This window comes from Lethenteron reissneri, chromosome 34, assembly GCF_015708825.2.
Source record: "Lethenteron reissneri isolate LAM-NWPU_2019-01 chromosome 34, ASM1570882v1, whole genome shotgun sequence".
Lineage (NCBI taxonomy): Eukaryota > Metazoa > Chordata > Hyperoartia > Petromyzontiformes > Petromyzontidae > Lethenteron > Lethenteron reissneri.
This window is the reverse complement of record NC_083812.1, coordinates 5,305,936-5,325,250: the sequence shown is the minus strand read 5'-3', so window position 1 is coordinate 5,325,250 and position 19,315 is coordinate 5,305,936. Positions and strand designations below refer to the sequence as shown.

At 45.5% G+C, this 19,315-nt stretch overlaps 1 protein-coding gene across 7 annotated transcripts in view; it reads left to right on the top strand.

Moving 5' to 3' along the window:
- GBF1 (golgi brefeldin A resistant guanine nucleotide exchange factor 1) overlaps window positions 1-19,315 on the top strand; it is a 166,267-nt gene that overhangs the window by 64,674 nt on the left and 82,278 nt on the right. For all 7 annotated transcript variants that reach the window (XM_061565075.1, XM_061565078.1, XM_061565076.1 and 4 more), the window contains exons 5-6: window positions 6,845-6,963; window positions 18,158-18,266. In XM_061565075.1, the coding sequence (XP_061421059.1) occupies window positions 6,845-6,963; window positions 18,158-18,266 (228 nt within the window). The remainder of the gene's footprint in view (window positions 1-6,844; window positions 6,964-18,157; window positions 18,267-19,315) is intronic.

Below are 19,315 nucleotides of genomic sequence, written 5' to 3'. Positions count from 1 at the left end.
CCAGAGAAGCCAAACGTCGCTTCCTGGCACCGGGCTCGGCTGGCCATTTACCCCGCCAATCACCTAAATCCCTACCCCCGGCTGTGGCCAACCTCTCCATTCACGGCGGTGCACATCGCTGCACAACAACAATCCGCCGCGCAGACGCTCCTCTTTCTGGTGGCGTCAGCGCGACGCACAATTGCTGCCGGCCCTCTTTCAGACATACGCCAAAAGCACAGTCACGCGTGAAAAATATTCTCAATATAGCGGCCAATGCTAATGCTTTAAACTCTCACCTTCTGACCTCTTCCCCTCCAACATGAGGTGCGTTTTACAATGGAAAGGTAACGTGAGTTTAATTTCCGTCTGCAGTGTTTCGTTTGCTCCAATTCAATTAACGATTTTTGCACAAATTGGCACAAGCAAGACGCTTCAAGTTTACGAGTATTGATGCGTAACAGCTTGCCGCCACTGATGGGTTTTGGGAAAAAGGCCATGTGAAAGGTAGCTGCAAAGACAGTTGTACCTCCTATGGAGAATTTCCCATGCCCCAAGAAATAACACGACGTGGAAGTAGACTTTTGTTTGTACTTTGTAGGCTCGCTATTTACATCAGCTGCCAGGTGTGCGTGTGTCTGCATCATGCTCCTCGCGCTGTCATCCGGGAGGGCAGACAATGCCCTCGCTCGAGCGGCGGGGTTGGCGTGTCCGCGCCCGGCGTCCCAAGTCACCGAGAGTCCAATGGGAGGAGACGCAGCAGTCCGTCCCCGACTCGTCGAACTACCGAAGTGGCACTAACGCCCAAGTGTGAGCCGGTTTCGCTCGTTGGGTGGCATTTTAGCACAGATATGTAGGGGCTAAGCTTTGTTTCTGGCCAGTAGAGAAAATAACGTGGGATTACGTGGGAATATCGGATATCGAGCCACGGCTTTGCTTGCATGAGCCCATAATGCACCACTCTGAAAATGAAGAATGCGGAGGAATTTGTTTGTTTAAGATGGCCTTGATGATGGCAGTAAGCAGAACATTGGTGCCGTGGGATTTAATGGCATAAAATCCCATCGGACTAAGTTTTATAGGATTTTTTCACTTTAAGAGATAACAACTTTCTGGCGGTTTATGCGGCGGCGTAATGTAGTTGGTGGATTAGCGCCGTTTTTTAAAGTGACATGCACACACCGTCTCCAAAGTAATTCCCCAAAATTGTATTCTCTAAAATGTTTCGAAGGGAATACTGTAGATTTTATAATTTTTTCAGTTTAAGCAGAAAGTTGTTCTCATTTTGGATATTAGGCATTCTTTATTTGTGTTCATACGTTGGGTGCGGCATGACAACTCAAGAGGGGAACAATTTAAAAATGTCACGCTTACAGAAATAAACACTCCTTGACAAGATAAAAAAGAAAAGAACAAAACTACAATGTTCCTCTTTTTTTTCTCCTGATGACGATCGCTTGTTTTGCGATCGAAACGTAGTTTTTTGTCCTTTTCTTTGAACCTATCTACGTGACTTTACCGAAAGACCCAAAGAATATGAATTCCTGCAGTCACGAAAGCTTTAAGTCAGGATAAAAAGGACAGCTCAATCAGAAGGTATGACCGTGGACATGATCAAACAAGTGAGAGCAGTTGTTGGTTGAAAATAAGTTGACCTAGTTACTAAATATTTTCCCGGTGTGTCAATCAGGGAATTAGACCTCAAACGTTCTCTTATAAAAATATGATGAAACTGCCTTGAAGAATTACAGACCTAATTGCTTCTTTTCAAAAATGTACAATTTGTTCGCTCCGATCATTGGTAAACAGAACCATCAACCACATCAGAACATCAGTAGGCCTATGTGCACATCTCCTTCACAAATTGAAATTCAAGACACATGCCACAGTGGTGCGATTGTGGCCATGCAACTCAAAACTCTGAACCGGAAAGTAAATCGCTGGGGTCTGCACTCTTTCAACGGAGGAATAGCAAAACTCCACAAACTCTCGCCTTGAAGCCCTCTCGTGGCGAGCAGATCTCGAGACATTGGCATTTAGCTCCTGAATCTATTGCCATGTGCACGAGAATAGAATTGGGAACAGAATTATGGGACATTTTGTAGCCAACCAACTCGACATGTTTTAGGACAGGTTTCTCTACCATCAATGCATACGGATGCTGAAAAAAGACTGAATTATTGTCAACTCACTATTGTCTAAACTCTGTGTATGTCAAGGAATATTATTTGGTGGACTATGCAGCCATCTAAGCTCCCAGATACCAATGTCTACATATATATTTTTAGGAAATAATGAAAACACATTTACAAAAGTGGAACCAGCTACACCCAGATAGCGCAAAGACGGTAACAAAATACATAGTCCATCAACAATACACGCTCTCGCAAAAGTCACTCGACGTAAGAAGACGTTTTCCAAAAATTGATTTGAAGATTTAAAGGCATCAACGTAAATGGAGAGAATATGAACTATTGGTGATATAATAACCAAAGGGCAATGAACCACGGTAAAATATTGTTGAACTTAATAAAGATGGCTATATACAGATGAAAGAGAAAAAAGTGATGTAGAACAATTTTGGTGATTGGTTGAAGACTGCTTTGGGAGGGATACACCTGGAGTATGTGTACCTAGGGTAGTTGATAAAGGTGGTTTCTAGATCAACATAAAATAGAGGTGTTGAGAGGCAGGTTGGATTGCTTTAGTCAAATTGAACTTACTCGTGAAAAGCAACGCACCCAGTGTGTTAAGGAAGAAAGAGGAACGTTTTTGTTTATTTTTTTAAGTGCAGAAAGCATCGGGGAGAGGTTCATGCTTAGAAATCACACCGATTAACAAGACAAGGAATGCATGGATCAGAGAACATTGCAAGTAGGGAGACAAAATGACTGAATAAAAGGAAGTGGTTTTGGGGAGGACGTGACCTCTGGCTCGAAGGATGATGGCCAGTGGTTGAGACTCACAATGGAATGGCAGCAAAAGGATGGTACACGCCCAAGAGGACAATCATAATAATGAAAAAATGTGTAACGCGCACGCATTTTGCTAAATGGACAAATTGAAACTGAGAGTCGGCGACGGCTTGGGGAAGTCTTTATCCATCAGTGGCTAGGTCATGACTAATGAGGATGATGATTCAGTGAGGGTCTGACACCTGTTCTGCATATTCTTGTAAAGTTTCTCAAAGTTAATTTCACTATCTCTTAACAATGTCGCGTGTTTTTTTTTGTCGACAAACCTGCTTTAAATTTAGATGAACAGATTTTAAATCAGATTTTCCTTACTTATCTTTTGGATATTTCATTACACGCAGTGTATTCATGGAAATTACCGCTCGTATGTGATTGTGTCCTTGTGTTTGGCCTCACCATGACTAGGTTTTTTTAGTTTGTGCCCCACTAAAGTGTCACATTGAGTAAACATAATTTAGAAATAATTTATAGGTTCAGAGAATGAATAATTTGTTTGTATCCTGTTGAAGCCTTTTTAATTTAAATTGAATGCCAATTTTTTGTTTAGAATAGACGTCTTTCAAATTGTGAAGGCACGTGTCGTGGGTTAGGAAACATAAGGCAAAGAAATGTAATAATGTGTCTTTGTACGACTGGATGCCAACTTGATAAAAACAATTAACAATTTTCAAAAGTGCTGTTAAGTACAATTGATAACGTTACTATAAAAAATAACCTTACCTTGCACCACAGAATTGTATTTACTGTCATTGACATGTGTAAAATTGTATCCAATGGCCTCCCAAGTAGAAAAAAACAAACAAAACACTGCCAAGCTTCATCTGAATACCACAAAGAGAAGCGAACTGGAAATTGTTTCTCTGTGGAGACGGTGCTGTTTGTGTACAGATTTGCGTGGATAAGGTTGTAACACCAACTTCTTTATGCTCACGGCAAACTGCACGCCCTCCGCCGTAGAATGCCTATCCCGTAAGCGGCCTCACCGCTAGCCGCTCCGGTAATTAGCCCTCTTGCACAATGCTTTCTAATTAGGCGGAAAATCCCCATTAATCGCTCCAATTTACTGCACATTAGCGTATTCCCCGCGGCCAGATTTTGCCTAATATGTTACACCGAAGTCACGGTGGCCTAAACGTCAGCAGGTTTAGCGCTGTAATCTCGACGTAGCCTAGAGCAAGGACGGCCAGGTATGAAGAGTTGGGCTGCCTCGGTGGGAGGGCTGGGGATCACAGCGAAAGCACCCACCTTGCAAAAAAACCACTACTGCATGCCGTTACACCTCTGGCATCGCTAAAAAACCTGGAGGCCCTTCTCCACTCCTAGGTGGTAATAAAACGTGTGAAGGAGATTCAGGTGGGGTGTGGTAGCCACAAAAATTGCTCGCTTGGCAGGGCCCTGTGTATTAGACGTTCAAATCCGTCCTGATCCCAAACTCCATTATAGACTCCTGCCACCCATATTGTCTTTATTATCTTGCTCTTGGCTCCAAACCAATTTGTCACCTAAAACGGCGGTTCCATGCTGCCGAGAAACACCTTAATCTGCCGGGGGGGGGGGGGGGGGGGGGATTTCGCTGTGCATGAATAGGCATAGCGATCGCTAATTTAGCGGGAGGATTCGGCGTCTAATAGAGCCACGGCGAGGGCTTTGAAAAGGTCACGTCTGTGCCCGCCGCCGCCGCCACCGCCACCGCCGCTGGTCGATTTCTCGGCTGAGGCGGCTTGCAGAATAAAGCCCATAAGCTCATTCATGAGGCGATGCCTTGGAAAAGAAATAGTTTCTCCGCTAACGAACAGACGCCGCCGAGGACACAAATATGATGTTATATATCGTCTAAATGCCACCACATTTCAGTTGATCACCCCGTTCTGCTCTTCCTTCATAACCCTCCCATGTCTAATTTATACCGGCTTTGGCGGTCCACTTAATATTCTACCTGCGGCGTACTCCGCCTGGAATTTCTAATACATCTAGATTTACCGGCGACTTATGTGGATCAGGAGCTCTGCAATATTGAGTATGGGATCATGCAATAACATCTTTATGAATACGTTCCTATCTGTACATATTAATGCAAAGGTTCAGGCGCGATGGGGGTGAAAGGGAAGGGAAATGGAGTTCATCTGGCCTTCAATCACCGGCCCTAATCTGCACAATTCCCATTAAGGCTTTACAACACTGTTAGCGGGTATGAGAATGCATGCTAAATGCAGATACGTTTTTTGGCAACAAATCACTTAAAAATAATGCAAATCCACCTTTGCCAAAACAGCAACACATACAGTGGATGTGCCTTATTGTTGCTTAAATTGCCAAAAAATTATGTATTTTTAATGGCTGTAATTTGTTTGAGCGTATGCCGAGTGCACCCACTTTTAGACAGATATTACCATTGCCAAATTAGTATTTTGGAGGAGGTGTCAAAAGCCATTGCTTAGGTGTGTCAATTTCAGTCTAGGATGTGATATACCAGCTGATATGTTCATATCAGGTCAAATATATGTTTATGCTGTGCGTTCATCCTCTAGAAACTAAGAAAAAAAAATACTCTCTTCTGTCATACAACTAGCTTTAAACTAACTCTGATAGTGTTAACATAAGTTGCTTGTGGCTGATGGAAGTAATTCATTTGGAGGACAAAGTTATTAGATGGCAAAGCCCATGACAGAAATAATCTCGTTGGCCCTCTTACTTTGGGCTTTATTTCTACAGAATTGTGGCAACATTTTACGTCTGCTGCCCTTGAATGCAGTCCGTAAAGTGTCATACTTTCCGATAGACGTGTAATGACTCATTAATCACAGGTGTGAGACATGCTTGGAAGCGTTCACATGGGCAGCAATCATTTACGACTTATTCATATTACCCAGTAATTATAGAGCCTGAGAGTAATGAAAGGGACGATACAGAACCAACAAGACACAGCTTACATGACAAATAACATGGTTAAACTCGACTTAATAGAATGGGTTATTGCATGGAGACATCATGTTATTTAAATTCAAGGAATTGTCCAAGGGCGAGGGACCAGGGTGGTGGTGTTGTTGGCGGGGATCATCACCGCTTGCTTACGTTCCATGGTTCATATCCTCTGAATGTCCAACGTCACTGGAATGGACATGTCGTTCCGTAATGGCTGCACTCGCCGTGGCGGAGGATGAGGATATGGAATGCTGCAGTCGTATCGCAATGGAAATATTGTGCAATGCTGAAGGTGATGTGCAATAACAAATACCTTGTGTCACAGCGATGCTGTTGTGTAACGATAAACGTTCTGTTGGGTAATGGCCACGTTCTCGTGCGTTAATCATATAGATGCGTCACCGATATCCATTTTGTGTGTCCACGTATTAATAAAAAAATATACACATTTTTTATGTCTTTTAGTTTGTGACGATTGGCTTTGCATTTGTCATAAGAACGCAAATCTCTCCACTGTTTTCGACATTCTGGGTCTCTATCTGTAGAGTCAGACTTCTTAAACAAATGCTGCTTGGTTACCAGATGTGTATGCGTTGTGCAACATTATGGGTGAAAGCACATAGAAGGAGAACTCCATTCTGAGTCTTTCCATATTAAGAACATTTCTTGTTAGTCTATCGGCCTCTCGGCTTTATCATATACATCACCGAATTATTCTAAAGCTGGCAATGGCTGTTGTACAACATTATGCATTGGTGTTGCACGCACTCGTTTCCATTCACAAGTAAATGTATGCTGAGCGTCTTTTGCACAGTACATAGCTAACCGTGCTAATCGGAGGTGCGGGGGAAGGACAGCAAACTTAACAACAAAAGCAGTTCTAAAGAAATGAGTTTTCAAAGTAGATGATTTAAAAGTGCTGAGCTCCAGTGTTGCCAATGCTATTGCTCTTCTTCCTGTTTTTGCAGACCCAGCGCATGATGGCGCGGCGGCGGCGGCAGAGAACATGGCAGATGCCATCACGCACGCACGCTTCGTCGGTACCGACCCAGCCAGCGATGAAGTGGTGCTCATGAAGATTCTGCAGGTGCCGTCCCGAGCGTTCTATCGCGCTGAGCATATTGTCCGCTAAGCCCCCCTCCTCCCCCCCGGCGGCAAAGGGTTAGGCAACGGTCCCGTCGTGTGGGCCACCGGGGCCCTTGTTTAGAGAGGGGGCCTCCTTTTAATTAGGCGGTGGTCCACGTTGCTCATTACCTGTTACGGCTTATTTGGCTGTCGGCCAATTGGCGTAAATGGACTGCTGTTGTAAGGAGTGTCGCAGGACCTTTTACCATTCACAAGCACTTCGGGGACGGGGTGTTCTTTTCGTGCAGGAATTTAGTTTCTCTTCCATCACCACCAACAACAACAACACAAACGGTTTATATTAATAGGGCGTCTAAATACGATCCGCATCTCGGGATGCTGTATAGAACCAGACGTGGACTGTTCTGTGTGTATCCATAATCTAGTGCCTGGTACCTCTGATTATCATTAATTCACTTGACTTCCTTTTGAAATCCGTGAGATTATTTACGTGTATGAAAAATACTCTGGGAAGTGGTTTTTACAGTGGTGCAGTGTTCAGTGCACTTTGCTATCAACCCAGCTATCCGAGTTGCTTTCCCTGGCCGTGGTTAACATAAGTAGTGAGTTATATCCGAGTCATATAATTTGACCTGGTCTTCCTACCCCTTCACTAACCTGCACTGACCAGCATGGTGAAGTATGCTCAATTAACTCCCATTACTCACACGGCAAGGGGAAGCCTTTATCCAGCAGCGGGATTAATAAAGGGCTGTCAAACTCATTATAATTATCAACCATTGTCAATCTACAGTCTCCTTAGTGGATGTGGTCTCAAACACAATTTTATTATTCTTGCCCTTTGGCCATTATACCATCGAACAATGTGCCTTCTCTTGGGCTTCTGTGTTACTTTTTTTTGTTTGTCTCAAAATGCACATTTCCCTTTTGTCTCAATTCAACGGTCACAACTACACCGGGTTGCTTTTTGTTGAACACTTAACTCTATTATATAACATCGAAAATATATTTTTTTAAGGCCGTCGACCGAGCGCTGCTTTGAACAAGTAAACTAGCGAATGACTCAATAGTACATCATATTTATGTAATGAATCTTGACCATGGAATAATTTAAACCGTCACGAACAAGTCTCCCAATGCTGTACCGTGCACAGTAAACACAGCACTTTGCTGCCCGCGTCTGATTGCCTTCCCCCCCCCCTTCCCGCGCTGTTTACGTTCGCTTTTGTCTGCGCATCCCTGCGTGTGTGGCCGTGTAATCGGACCTCGCGGTGCAAGCAAAGCGCCCACGTTAATTGCCGATATCATGTACCACAAACCAGTGTCGGATTATGGCCGTGCAGGCCCCCCCCCCCCCGCTCTGCATTCACCGTTTCACGGCTGGTGTCGCGTTGCATTTGCCGTGGCTTTAGACGATATCGGCCGCTTTTCTCCCTTTTACGTTTTCATAGCGGCTCGCCAGAAATTAAACGCGGCCTTGCACGGAATGAAGTCGGGCACGCTTATTTAAATAACTAAATAAAGCGAGCCCACAATGGTGAACACCGCAATAATGGAACCTTCGTCGATAGCAAACACCGCCTTGCGACAGGAAAGTACACACGTTAACCCCTTTGGGACAGCGGCATCGGTTCATCTTCAAAGCCGAAGTGCCATCGCATGACATTCTATCTTGTTTGATATTTTTTCAGTTGCGAGGCAGTATTTGTGAGGGAGTTTGCATGTGCGCCGCTCGAATGTCTGCGGATTCATCATAAAAGGAGTTGACCAAAAACAGGAACCGGGCAAACGATCCCGAGAAGGATCACCCTCAACAAAGTCTTGAGAATCAGCGAGGCTTTGACGGATAAACAGAGACAAAGCGAAATGAAAGGCGCAATATACTGATAGAAAAAAAAGAACATAATATCATAACAAGTCTGCTAGGTTTGCTGCCAAGAACAGTATGTAATTCCACTTGTTGCACTCGCTGGGGCTTATTATGCTTATATATCTTTACGTGTCTTTGCATTCTTGGCATTAGTGGTTTTTAAATGTTAACCTCGCCATTCCTGGGAGCCTGGCGTTGTACCCTGCACACCAAATTTCGGGGGGAGAAAACCCTCGGGCCGCGTGTGATCTTGTTGGCCACTGGCACGCCGAACAATGCTACGCTCATGCCGTTCAACTGCCACTCGCCGATCAGAGGGCAGCGGAGAATGGAAGCAAAACAATGCAAGCGAAAACTAAAAAAGATTAAAAATGTAATAACGGGGGGGGAGTGTTTAAAGGTTTGTTTGAAAGTGGGGATGAATGGCGGTGGCGAAGCAAGTGAATATTGACGAACATGAAACAACGGAGACTTTGAAGACTGCGCTGATGTCTCTGTCACCTGCTGCAATTGTCGTTGCTGGCATTAGCGGCGCTCCGCTGATGTGCGCCGGCGCTCATTGCTAAGCAACGCGCCATCCGGCAGTCGCCGACGCTCGTGGCGAGCGGGTTCACGGTCACGTGGTTAGATTTCACGTTGGCAAAGGAAGCTCGGACGATAATTACCTTTAGTTTTTACTTCTAAAGCATACGATAGTTCATTCGATCGTTTGATCTTTATTTAGAACCACGTAATTACCCATGCGATGCAGTGAACTCCATTGTTCTTGACTTGTCTGGGTCCCACTCTCAGCAACCCACATTGCCCAGCGTGGTTAAAAAACACCGTGTCCTACACGTAATGTGAAGGCCCTCATCCAGCAGTGGAAATGACACAGGGCTGTGTGTGTATATAAATACTTGCCCATTACAAATAGAGTTGGTTTGGCAAGGGGGACACCTGATGAAACAAATTCCACGTTACATGTTGCACGTGGTAGAAAAATGTAACCACAACAGTCAACACAAATTAACAAGCTGGAAAGATAAATCTATTTTGATGATGCAAATTATTACTTAAGATTAAACATGGGAGCATCTTACAGAAGATTGGCAAAGTATCAAATGAAAGTGCGGTAATTCAACCTCTTGTCGATGTAACTTAGGTAAATAGTTGCATAGCACTTTGAGGACAGCACTATTTTTTGATGGAGCAGAGATGCTAATTATAGTGCATTTCTCTTTCTTACTACGCTGTGCATATAGTGAATCATATAATGAGCAGGTGTGCCATGTAGGCTGCATGCACACAGATCACCTTCACTGTTCATCTGACCTTGCAGATGGTGCACAGTTGGCTGGTGTTGAACACCTCCCAATACTGAGTGAAGCAGCCTTAATTCCAGTCCCATCATCAACCGTGGGCTGAAACGTTACTTGGAAGCGACTTCCATTTGGTCAGATCGACTTCAAATGAGCAGCCGGTGGCATAAGCGTTGTGCTAATGTTGCGCAATCATCTCATCTCGTGTGCCGTGCTGGAAAGTGTCTGCTCGCAAGCTCCCCTGTTAGGGGACATTATTTTATTGCCCACTGCCTTCGATCCTGCGAGTTTAATTAACCAAGTAGTTTTGCATGTACTTGCTTACCTGTGTTTGGAATGGCCGCGCGGTGTTCGGTCGACCGAGTTGTTTGTTTCCCGGTTATTGATAATAGGCACTTGGCCTGACATCGATGTTAATGATCTCACTAGGCATGCACGTGAGAATCCTGTGTACGTGAGTCGGTTTATTTCGTGCACGTGATTGTATGCAGTTTGTTCACAGGAACTGTGCAGCTATTGGAGACGCTGTATTCACCACGAATAAATAGAACATTTATTGATCATTGAATGGAATCGTGGCCCTCAACCGTAACAATCCATCGAGTCGCAAGGGGAGGGGGGGGGGGTGAGAGATTATTAGTGGCAAGTGGTGCCTCAACATATCTTTGGCCTCCCTCTTGGTCAACTCAGCCTTAAGCGAGTAAACTGTGTGGCATTTAAAGCATCAACACTGGGGAGACAAAGGTGGCTAGGCAGGGTGGACAGAGGCCGCTCCACTCCCTCATCCACCATCCTGAACTTAACAGGCCGCTCGCTAACAGCACTTTTGCTCCCCGACAGTCTACGAGGCTGTAAATGGCGGATCTCCGTCTTTGTGTGTTTAAAACTTTTAGCATAGCAGCTCCTTTCCACGTGGGAGGAAACTCGGAGCCGGGGCGCGTCTGTATGGGGCGGCACGGACACCCGACACGGTATTGTTTGCGAACAGTTAACGGCAATTACCGTAATCGTTCTGCCTGTTCAGCGGACAGCTCTGAGATTGCAGCTGCCATTACTCGGATTAAGGCGGCTGCAGGGACAATACCTGGCCCTGGCCGATTGTGGCACACTTTTTCTGCCGCCTGTAATTGCTGTGGCATTAATGTAAAACAATAGGCCCTGTGCAGGTCGGTCAGTGACCATGAGATTTGAGCACAGAAGAAAAAAGTGCGATCACTTGTTGCTCTACAGGTGTATTTGTGTGTTTTAGGTGTCGCTGTAATTGTCAATTAGCATACCTTGGTGGCGAGGAGCGAAATGTGTGTGTGTGAAATGAAAAATATCGTAATTTTTAGCAATTTTTGGTGCCCCTATCAGCCTGTGTTGCTATTGTACTTTCGTGAGATGTGTTGAATCCAGCATCCTTAGTTTTATATATACACATTGCATTGTGTTGCGCAACCACTTTAGATGCCGTGCAGTGCACGTCTCCTTTGGTATATAAATTTGTTTTTGTTGAGCATGAATTTGATTTTCGATTTAAAGCTTTCGTGACTGCAGGGATTCATCTTCTTGGTTCTTTCGGTAAAGTCGCAACGCAAGCTGCTTGCGTTGTGGCCGAAACGTCATGAGAATTATTTTATTATGTTTTATTTTTATTATTTTATTACTTCCCTTCTACGTGACTTTACCGAAAAAACCAAGAACATGAATTTGATGTTTTGTTTTGATAGCTGATTGGTGCAGAAGTATTAACAAAGAAAGTTTCAGGATTGAAAACTGTTGTAAACATTTCTTTTTTATTCACTTGACATTCACTTGTATGTTTTAGTGCATAACTTTATATCTTGATCAAAGTAAACTTTTTGTTCAAACGTGTCTTCAAAAGAAAAGTTGTTGCCGCTTTAAACCGGCCTGTTATAATCTGCAGCGGTATGTGCTCACGGTAATTACCAATGCAGCAGATCCACTCTTGGCTATTCACGACTTAGGATGATTTCATTCTCACTTGCAATTTATTTCGCTCTTGCATTAATGCTGCGATACCAATTGTTCAACACAGGTCCCACCATGGTTCCAGTGATGATACCTCTCGAGGTCGCAGTTTCAAGTCTTGCCACTGAAACAGGACCTTAGTGAAAGGGTTCCAAACACGTATTCTACACGCTTTCATTTAACTCGCTCTGTCTGTTGTTGTTGTCGTATCCTCAAATCTTGTAACTCAATTTGAACCCACTTCCCAATGTGGTATCGACTGCAAACTTGGTATACATATGTCATACTGATGACAATACTATATTCTATCATAAAAATATAAAAAGATATATTTTTAAACATTCTTTTTACATATGTTATGTTTCGGCTTGGGTATAATTGACCACGGTCCCTTACGTTACGGCAAGCTTCGGGGCCACTTTCTGGAGTCGTGGAGTTCTGCCATTACTAGTACATTTCATCAAAGCGTGTTTTTAAAAAAAAAAATTTTTATATTACTTATTTCACCATTAAAGTACTGCAGCCACTGACCAAGCCTGGAATGGGTAGTGGCATCTGTAGAAGGTGACCGACACTGCTGAGATACTCTGTTCGAATCTGGGTTTCAGACAATCTGTGATTAAATGTAGCGAGTTGATGATTTCATTCACAATGACTCGCTATAAAAACCCACCACGTAAAATTGTATTCTGCACTTTATTCGGCAGTGTTCCAGATCTGAGACTTAAACATTTTCACTTTTACCGTCAGGCAACGAGCATTACTCTCGTGTGGTGAGGTGGGAGAGAAAGTGAGAGTGCGTTCCTCTACTGTGTGGACGAGTGGTCATGTGAAGGCATCACACAAGTAGTTCTGTGGTATCTGCTTCCATGGGCTTCCACTCTGAACAAAAATGGCTTGAACTCCTCTGCAAGAGATCTGAATGCTACTTAATTTCACGATGACACCGGTAGTACAACCAGGATACATTTTGGGAAAAGACAAAACGAGGCAAAGTTAAAGCAGCAGGGACAGTTGCGCACTCCTGGCGGCGTTTGTTGCGCTCACGCCGACTACAGGAACTGTGGTGTGGAGGCTACGAGTTGTGGGCCGGCTCGCCTGGTTCACAGGTGGAGCAGCTGTTGTTGTGTGGAGGCTACGAGTTGTGGGCCGGCTCGCCTGGCTCACAGGTGGAGGAGCTGTTGTGGTGTGGAGGGGCTACAAGCTGTGGGCCGGCTCGCCTGGTTCACAGGTGGAGCAGCTGTTGTTGTGTGGAGGCTACGAGTTGTGGTCTGGCTCGCCTGGTTCGCAGCTGGAGGAGCTGTTGTGGTGTAGAGGCTACGAGTTGTAGGCCGGCTCGCCTGGCTCACAGGTGGAGGAGCTGTTGTGGTGTGGAGGCTACAAGTTGTGGGCTGGCTCGCCTGGCTCGCAGGTGGAGGAGCTGTTGTGGTGTGGAGGCTACGAGTTGTGGGCTGGCTCGCCTGGCTCGCAGAGCGAGGAGCTGTTGTTGTGTGGAGGCTACGAGTTGTGGGCCGGCTCGCCTGGTTCACAGGTGGAGCAGCTGTTGTTGTGTAGAGGCTTCGAGCTGTGGGCCAGCTCGCCTGGCTCACAGGTGGAGGAGCTGTTGTTGTGTAGAGGCTTCGAGCTGTGGGCCGGCTCACCTGGCTCACAGGTGGAGGAGCTGTTGTTGTGTGGAGGCTACGAGTTGTGAGCCGGCTCACCTGGCTCACAGGTGGAGGAGCTGTTGTTGTGTGGAGGCTACTAGTTGTGGGCCGGCTCGCCTGGCTCGCAGGTGGAGGAGCTGTTGTGGTGTAGAGGCTTCGAGCTGTGGGCCGGCTCGCCTGGCTCGCAGGTGGAGGAGCTGTTGTTGTGTCGAGGCTACGAGTTGTGGGCCGGCTCGCCTGGCTCGCAGGTGGCAGTGGCTCGCGCCCTGCCGTGGCGAGCGTGTCTAACGCCGCCCGCTCCGACAAGCATATCGCATTTGTTCGCTCGTTTTTCATCCTGTCGTGGCCCGGCACATGTGCTTTGCATTGGGCTTAGGCAACGCTTGGGCAGAGTTGGAGAAACCACAATTTGCCCTTTGCATTCATTTTTTTTGTGAGGTACGAGCGGCTTGATTTCAGGAGCGTAAGACTGTAGCACCCAAGTCCTGTGGATACATACAGGACTTGCGGTATTGCAAAACAATTTAAATATCTCTGTATACAACATGAATGATGGTTTGGGCGCCACATTGACCCCGTACGTCTCAGGTGGTATGATCCACACCTGTGCAGACACGGGGTGCCCATGTAAATGTGCAGGTGTGCAGTGTGTAATTTGGAGCGTACCACTGTGTGTGGGGAAGACAGCGTGACTGTGATCTCTCTGCTTGTGGTTCCGCTCTGAGAATTAAGACCTTGCTGTGTCCGTGAGGATTTATTGACGACAACAAGAAAAAAAGTGAAAGGCAGGAAAGGGGAAAAAACGAGTAAATTATTTTAAGTTTTTTTACATGTAGTTTTTGAATATTTGTTTTACGATTCTGCTGTAACACATTACAACCTTATTTTATGGCATCTTTAGAAATATGAAAGCACTCTCAAGAGTAAGCATGCTTAAGCTGGGATTAGTTAGAGTAAAGCTTTTCTTTAGAATTTGATCAAGGCCAGTTATGTAAAATCAGAATCCCAATAACATTTCAATCAAGCCATTGATATGGCTCCGAACATCTAATTTTTCAATGAATATTGTACTCACTCCCCCCCTCCCCCCCTGGCTCCGATGATCGTATTTTGTGCTATATTTTTTGTGCAGGCTGTAGTAAATGCTCAACAATCATTGCGGTCTACTTCTGGTTATCCTTGAGCTGTACGCTACAGGCACCGGATAAACGCGCTTCACTTTCTCTGAAAAAACAACGCATTCGCTCGTGCTGGAGTTGTGGGTGTTAGGGCTTGAGGGGGAGGAGATGGGGGGGAATTCGCTGATGAAATTTGACTCTGTCGTGAGTTTTCACCCTTTCGAGTGGAGCCTGATATTTTAGATTGTTTTTTCCTTCCAAACACTGGGGGGGGGGAAAACTGGCATTTCTTTCAGTGGCTTGTTTCCATGCCCGTACACTACAAGATGCACATTTAAACATGTGTTATAAAAAGAAAAATAATAATGCCCTTTATTAATCCAGGTAAGCCTCACTGAGTTTCAAGACCTTTCTTCATCCAGCAGGGTTCCACATTGGGGTGTTTGGCAAATTCTGACAATGAGTGTTTGGTATGTGGAAGAAAACAGAGAAAACCCACGCATAGGAGGCAGTTAAACTCATGGCTCCAGAGAGATAGATTTTACAAATCTATTGCGCTCCTCTCATCTCCTGGCCACTGCACAGCCCAAGCTCACAACACATTTCCTGGTGGTCTTCTGTCCAAGTAACCAACCTTGCGCGCTCATCTCTGCTGAAACTTCCGAAATCCGGCAAGACTGGGCACATTCCGGGCAATTTGAGCATGGAATGCTATCAATTTGCCGAATTCATTCATTATTTCCAGCCATATTTCCCAAATATAAACGAAAGCAGTAACATAATGTCAGCTAATGTGAACCTGTACATATACGCATTAAAACCTTGAAAATGTACATATCTGCATGCATTCCTATGCTTGATGGATGTATACACATTTGCTACCGACAGGGATACTGCTACTGCTGCTGGACACTAGAGTAGTGTAACATTCATAATTCCCAGTCTGGAATTGTGATGCGGTTCTTGGAAGCGACTATTATTCTTTTACCCTCTCATAGGATTAATGGAATTGTGGGGAGTCCAGGCTGGAGTTTGCCATGGCTGGAAACTAGGAATTGTCTTTGAAATGGATGGCTCATGCGTATGTTAACAGAGTTTTCCCGATTCTACCCCAGGTCCTGTGTGCCATTCACGCAAAAAGGGAATATTTAATGGGACCCGGGCAGGCTCATGGATTTGCCCTTGAAATGAATGGCGATTCTCCTCGGTGATTCGCAGGCTCTCGGACAATCTCGTTTATTGCAATATAAATTCCTGCTTCTCCATTCACATGAATGGCATTCTATTGGACCGCTCTTTTCCGTGACATAATCCCTGTTGTGAATCCTAAAAAAGGAATAAAAAAATGTTTTCACGGTTATTGCCCACAGGAGATATCGTAATTTCTGCAGGAATCGTCTCGGCACTGCCGGACCCCCGTATTTTTTTCATTAGTGTAATAAATAACCTGCAGGGGTTTGGAGGTATTTCCTAAGGAAATGCTTTTAAGCCGTGAGTGAAGCATGTCCCCCTGCCCACCCCATCGCTGCATTTGCGTGTACATCAAGTCACGGCAGCGTCCACACTTAAACAATTATTGCCGCTCCTTTGTCATCTCTGGGTCAAAAATCCTGGAACTCCGTGGCATAGAGCATTGTGGGGGAACAGTCGTCACAAGGGCACCAGCAATTCAAGAGCAACTCGGGATGGGCAATAAACGCTGGATTACCAGCGGTGCCCACATCCCGAAGAATAACACCAAAAATTAGCTTCGGCTTCTGCGCACGTGATTCCTTGCGCACACGCATGTGAGAGACACGTATGTTTGCGAGCGCGTATGTCGAAGGTGTAGCGAAGTGATTTGCACACCTGCGTCTCTTTGCTAATGCCTTGGGTTCGATTCCTGGCCATGAAAGTTACAAGCGATTGGTATCTGCACCTGACTTTGACCTCTCCGAGATCAACCCGGCGTAAAATGACTGCCTGCTGCGGTGGTGTTGACACAAGCACTGGCTGCAGGCCAGAGCAGCGCTTCTTGTGCCACGCTGACTTTAAGCGATGCTCCCTATCAGCACTTGCACTTGACAGCCTTTGAGACTTTATTGTGGCTTTTGTGTTTGTGCGGACACACGGTTGTATTTATTTTCATCAAGTATATTTGTATGCTGTGTAAGTGTAGGCACAGGGTACCTTGTAATCAAGCCAACAAGGATGCAGTGTCTCTCATTGTTTTGTGTTTGTTTGACAATCAGCTTATATATAAATACATATTGCAAGACACTAACGTGTATGCGCACCTGCAGCTGATTTCATTTTATTGAGTATGGATAGATAATTGTGTTCCCATTAAGGGGTGTACAGTTAACAACCCCGTGTACACGAGTGTGAGAGTGAGGCATTTACTTACCCCTTACATAAGTGAATGTACATTGCAGTCTGTCTGAAGGAGAGCCACTTTGTTTACTTTTAAGATGCTTGTGTATATATTTTGAAATTATTTCGCACCCTATGTAGCCAATCATGCTAATCGGAGGTGGACTGTGAGTCTGGACTGCAGTAAACTGAATTTAAGGGTAAACAACTAAAACTGTCTTTTTTATTTTACCAGGTAAGGCCCACTGAGCAACATAGCTCTTTTTCAGAAGCAATCTGGCCACAAATGACATGTCAGCAAAGTGGCTTATCACGTGTAAATTTATAGCAGCCAAGTATTTTAAACGTACGTGTCTAAATGTGGAGGGAAAAACTGGGGGACCCGGAGAATATCCACGCGACCATGGGAAGAACATGCAAATTCCAAATATTGAAGGAGTCGGGGTGAGGATTGAATCCACGACCTCCTGCATACCAGGCGAGGGAGTTAACATCTCGTCACCGTGGCTTGCCCATTAGATAAATTCATGCCACCAGAGACGTACACTATCCTTCTTCTCTGCTGCCTAAATGGGCTCAAATAAGAATAGGTACACACAATTTGCTCCATGCAGTGCTGACTCCTTTCAACCATTCTGCATGCTCTTGCAGGTCCAGCAGTTAGCATACTATGCTCGAACCCAGTTACTTGAGTTAGATTCCCGGCCACGGCTTACGTTCGTGTCATGTTCTATATGAGCTGATCCTGGGCCATTTCCTTACGCCAATTCAGCCTCACATGAGTACTTGGTATTAGGGGATAACGGCTACATGCGGTGCTAGCCACACGACCCCACGGTGTGCCTCGCCGGCCTTCGCTCGCACTCGCTAACAGCACTTGCCCCCAGCGGTCTGTGTCGGCTTCCGCGGTGGCTCTTGACCCTTGTCTCCGTTGCAGGTGCTGCGCATGCTGCTGCTCACACCGGTGGGGTCGCACCTGACCAACGAGTCGGTGTGTGAGATCATGCAGTCCTGCTTCCGCATCTGCTTCGAGTCGCGCCTCAGCGGTAAGCCCCGATAACCGCCACGGCTGGGAATGGCCTGCTCCACGCAGAAAGAGAGAGAACTCGCCCACACAGACTCTTAATCCATACGACGATGCGCTTAGCGATGCTGTAGGGCTACTTAACCCACTGCTGTTATTACTGCACAGTCTTAAGCTACCGCACACTGCAGTAGCTTTAATTTGTGTTAGGTTGTTTGGAGGTGGGGGGGGGTGGCATGGTAATCGGGGAGGGGTGAGTGAGAGTGCTTAGGCTCAGAGATGTTGCGCTTGCCTTAAAGGCGGAGATTTTGTCGGCTTTTCCATCAGACCTGTCGCCCCGTATGCCGTTAGGTGTGTAGAGAATTGGCCAACTGAGTTGTACTCTGAGGTGTAATTTTTTTCAAACATTTGTGCCCTGTTGTACCATGGTACAAAACTTGCTGCAAGTCTCTACCCTTGACTTAAAGCTTTCGTGACTGCAGCAATTCGTATTCTTGGGTCTTTCGGTAAAGTCATGTCGATAGGTTCAAAGAAAATAATCAAAAATAACAGAAAACTACGACGTTTCGATTGCAACACAATCAGCCAATGGTAATGTAAGTGGTGGGCAGCCAACCCGACGGTGGTTGGTTTTCCACCAATCAAAGGGCTGCCAGGTGAAAATTTGCATGTTAAAGTACCTCTAAGACGAAGGTCAGAGGTCGCAAACAGGTTTTGATTCTTTACCCGTACCCGGCCGCACCAGGGTCACAAATGGGTACCCGTACCCTACCCGTACCCTACCCAATACCCGGCCGGGTACAGGTAGCCGGGTTTCGGATATGGTATCGGGTACCCGATTGCGACCTCTGATGAGGGTACTTTGCAAGCCCACTGGCTACCAACAAAGATTCGTTCATGAAGCCATCCATATATATATAGACACAGACACAATTTCAACCGAGAAGATGGGTACAAACTGAGCAATCATTGGAAGGACGTTATCAACCAGTTTAAGTCATAACTGGCTGTGATGTTCCCATCCTACCATCTTCCGATGTTAGTTGTACTTCACGCCCATTTCAAACTTGC